This window comes from Rhincodon typus, chromosome 33 (assembly GCF_021869965.1).
Source record: "Rhincodon typus isolate 14 chromosome 33, sRhiTyp1.1, whole genome shotgun sequence".
Lineage (NCBI taxonomy): Eukaryota > Metazoa > Chordata > Chondrichthyes > Orectolobiformes > Rhincodontidae > Rhincodon > Rhincodon typus.
In genome coordinates, this window is record NC_063364.1 from 31,591,680 (window position 1) to 31,595,914 (window position 4,235).

Consider the following 4,235-nt stretch of genomic DNA (forward strand, 5'->3'; position numbering starts at 1 on the left):
GTCCCTATATAAACTCCGCAACACTTTTTTAAAAAAAAAAGCCTGCAAGTAAAACTTTTTAGTTGCCTGATCACACCCGCAGATTAGAGGTCGAACACCATAAAAAGTGGCGCTTAGATCAGCAAAGAGGGTGCTGCATTTTAAACACACATGGGGCGCAGTGATAACACGCAATCCCCTCAATGCTGCTGCCTCAGGAGACTCTTTTAAAAAAAAAGCCAGCGAATCCAAAAATTCAGAAATACAGAATACAGAAACCGCGACTGCACATATTCAAATATTTTGATTAAATGAACGCTAAAGACGCGCCCTCAACTTACATTGAGGGTGACTTCGTGTTTCTTCAACCGTGACTTCAAACTTTTCATGATTCACTCCTATACAAAGTTGTTCTTTTTCTCTTTCTTTCTTTCTTTCTTTCTTCCCGCTCCTCAAGCAGGTAGGTTAGGGACCTCCAGTGAAGTTTTGTTGTGGAGGGTGATCAAGGAGTAGGGGAGAATAGGTCACTATCAAACTCCCACACACAGTTTCCAAACTCCGCCACAACTTCACCGCAGCTCCGCTCCGCTCAGCGCCCAGGAACGCCCCCCACCTGCAGCCGCCTCCTGATGGACAGCCGTCCCAGCCAATAACACCCGGGAGGCCCTGCCAATCCGCGGCGGAAGAGGGCGGGATTTCCTTCACATTGATTGGCAGGCTCGGTAAGGGGGCGTGGCCAGCGCCAGCCCTCACCTGGGCGCGAGGCAGGAGGAGCTCACCTGAGGCTGCAGCATCTTCAGCAACTCGACCTTAGCCAAAGGTATCTCCTGAATCTGTTTTTATATTTTGTGAAAGATACCTGACCCTAGATTCTATTCTATTTTTAAAATCTCTGTGTTAATAATTGTATACATTTCTTCGGCAGGGCATATGATACAAAGACTTGGATTGATATAGCGCCTTTCACGGCTTCCTGCAGTACTTCAAATACAATGAAGCACTTTGGATGTGTAGCTACTGTTGGAATTCAGGACACACAAAGGTCAATTTGCCCACAGCAAGCTCACACACAGCAAATTGATAATGAGCTTTGTGTGAGCTGGATTACTGGTCTCAGGAAAAACTCTCCAACACTACCATCACCCTCTGCTTCCTTTCTGCACTTTTTGATTCAACGTGCCACTTGGCCTTTGATCTGAATAGCTCTCAAACATGACCTTTCCTTAACAAATCCATGCTGACTGTCTCTGTTTAGTCTGTGTCTCTCCAAGTGCAAATATGTGCTGTCCCTGAGAATTCCTTCTAATAACTTCCCCACCACTGAATTTAGACTGACTTGCCTGTAATTTCCTGGTCTATCCCTTCATCCCTTCTAAGCCTGTAAAGAATATGTGAGACAAAACATTGCAACTTGAATGTTACGGAATTTACAATAAAATTAAATTCATCCCCACACAGCATGTTCTACAATTGTATTGGTTCCAATATTTACAACATATATTCCATATCAAGTATACAACCCAAGGAAAAATCATATTGGAAATTAACAAAAGTGTAACAGAAATAAACTTATCTCACTGCATCATGTTCTATGTTGAAGAGGCTCAATGTTATAGATATTAACCTAAAATTTTCTGGGTTAGCCAAAATGAAAAAGTACAAAATTTGCTCTATCGAAAAGTTAATGGTCAGGTGATGACCCAGGAGTGGAAAGGTCACTGGTCTCAATGTTTCTGTGTCGGAAGCAATGTGTAAGTGCTTAAGTGTTGTAACTCAACCGTAATGAACTAAATTGTCACAGTATGTCTGAAAGGCTAAAGTCCTGTTTTAAAACAGACAGTGAATTGGAAGATAATGTGACTATTTATCAGCTAAACAGAATGTGCTTGATCATAGAATTGTGCTGTGTAAATATCATGGTTGGTTAAGATAAATCTAAGGTCAAAGTCTGTTAAAACCAAAGGGTAAGCCTCTGTCCAAGGAAAAGATCAAATGTCTTTGTGAGTAATTGATAAACTGACCAAGATAGTTGGCATATTTGTGATGTTTGCTATTGGTCAAACTGATCAAATTGCGGGAGACTGGACAGTGTCAAAGTTTGAATACACTGTCTTGACTGAATAGAAAATGACTACAAGAAAGTGTGCCCCAGAGTGATAGCTAGCTAATTCAGGACAGGGTCATCTGATCAGTGACTGGAGGATGAGGTCGAGCATGATGATCCTCAGACAAGTACATGTAAACTGGGTCACTTGTGATTGTAAGCATTGTATGGATGAAAATTATGGTGTTTTTTTTTCTGTGTATTTTGCTTTAATAAAGAACAACTGGATATATTCTGGTATTCAGACTGCTCTGGGTTGTTGACATTCAGAGTAAATCTGATGGACTGGGGAAACAAGGACTAAAAGCTGACATTACATTTTCAATTTTCATGATCTTTTCAATGTACGTTCGTTGAAAGAAATTCAGCCCAAGGTGTGTGACATATTCCAGCCTCTCAGTATACTGTAGCTGAAAGCCATAGAGAGTAAACTTTCCCCATGACGGCAATGCATGGCTGCCTCAAGCTTCATGCATCCTTTAGCACACAGACCTGGATTTTGGAATATGCCGGTCTGCAAAGCTCAATCAAGAGCAACACTGTGCAATAGAAAACCAGCTGGTTTTGGGACACCAAAGAGTGTCTTTCACTGAGTTGATGGTCTTTCAGATGAAGCTCTTTCCAAAACGTTGTGGCAAAGGCACATTCCACCAGGACTTCACCTGGTGAAGTGACAATTAGCTTCACATCCCATCGCTGGAGGGGAATGAATTCATGAAGGACATGCTGCTATTTGCTACATACCAATTTCAAACTTCATAGAGTCATAGAGCTGTACAGCATTGAAACAGACCCTTCAGTCCAACTCATCCATGCTGACCAGATATCCTAAATTAATCTAGGTCTATTTGCCAGCATTTGGCCCATATCCCTCTAAATCTTCTTATTCATGTACCCATCCAGATGCCTTTTAAATGTAATTGTACCTCTGGCAGCTCAATCCATACATGCACTACCCTCTGCGTGAAAAACTTGCCCCCACGTCCCTTTTAAATCTTTCCCCTCTTACCTTAAATCTATGCCCTCGACTTTTGCACCCCGGGGAAAAGACTTTGTCTATTAAACCTATCCATGCTCCTGATGATATTATAAACCTCTGTAAGGTCACCTCTCAGCCTCTGATCCTCCAGGGAAGATAGACCCAGTCTATTCAACCTCTCCCAATGGCTGTAACCCTCCAACCCTGGCAACATCCTTGTAAATATTTTCTGAACCCTTTCAAGTTTCACAACATTCTTCTTAGAGCAGTATTTCAATAGTGGCCTAACCAATGTCCTGTACAGCCACAACATGACCTCCCAACTCCTTTACTCAATGCACTGACCCATAAAGGCAAGCATATAAACGCCTTCTTCACTATCCTATCTACCTGTGGAATCACTTTCAAGGGACTATGAACCTGCACTCTAAGGTCTCTTTGTTCAGCAACACTCCCCAGGACCTTACCATTAAGTGTACGAGTCCTGCCCTGATTTGCCTTTCCAAAATGCAGCACATCACATTTATCTAAATTAAATTCCATCTGCCACTCCTCGGCCCATTGGCCCATCAGATCAAGATCCCATTGTACTCTGAGGTAACCTTCGCTCTCCACTTCACCTCCAATTTTGGTGTTGTCTGCAAACTTATTAACCATACCTCGTATGTTCACATCCAAATCATTTATATGGGTGACCAGAAGCAGTGGACCCAGCACCAATCCTTGTGGCAGACCACTGGTCACAAGCCTACAGTCTGAAAAGCAGCCCTCCATCACCATGCTCTGTCTCACACCCTCAAGCCAGTCCTGTATCCAAATGGCTACTTCTCCCTGTATTCCATGTGATCTAACTTGCTAGCTAGTCTACCACGAGCAACCTTGTCAAATGTCTTACTGAAGTCCTTATAGATCACGTCCACCACTCTGCCCTTATCAATCCTCTTTGTTACTTCTTCATAAAACTCAATCAAATTAATGAGACACGATTTCCCACGCACAAAGCCATGTTGACTATCCCTAATCAATCCTTGCCTTTCCAAACACATTTAAATCCTGTCCCTCAGGATTCCTTCCACAAATTTGCCCACCGTCTCATGGGTCTATAGTTCCCTGACTTTTCCTTACCACCTTTCTTAAACAGTGGCACCACATTAGCCAACCTCCAGTCTTCCA

The 4,235-nt window shown here is 42.7% G+C and overlaps 1 protein-coding gene across 1 annotated transcript in view; it reads right to left on the reverse strand.

Moving 5' to 3' along the window:
* The window catches only part of uacaa (uveal autoantigen with coiled-coil domains and ankyrin repeats a), a 154,236-nt gene extending 153,647 nt beyond the window's left edge, over nucleotides 1–589 (reverse strand). The window contains exon 1 of the mRNA XM_048615924.1: nucleotides 321–589. Coding sequence (XP_048471881.1) covers nucleotides 321–368 — 48 coding nt within the window. The 5' untranslated portion in view covers nucleotides 369–589. The remainder of the gene's footprint in view (nucleotides 1–320) is intronic.
* Between the last annotated feature and the right edge of the window lie 3,646 nt (nucleotides 590–4,235).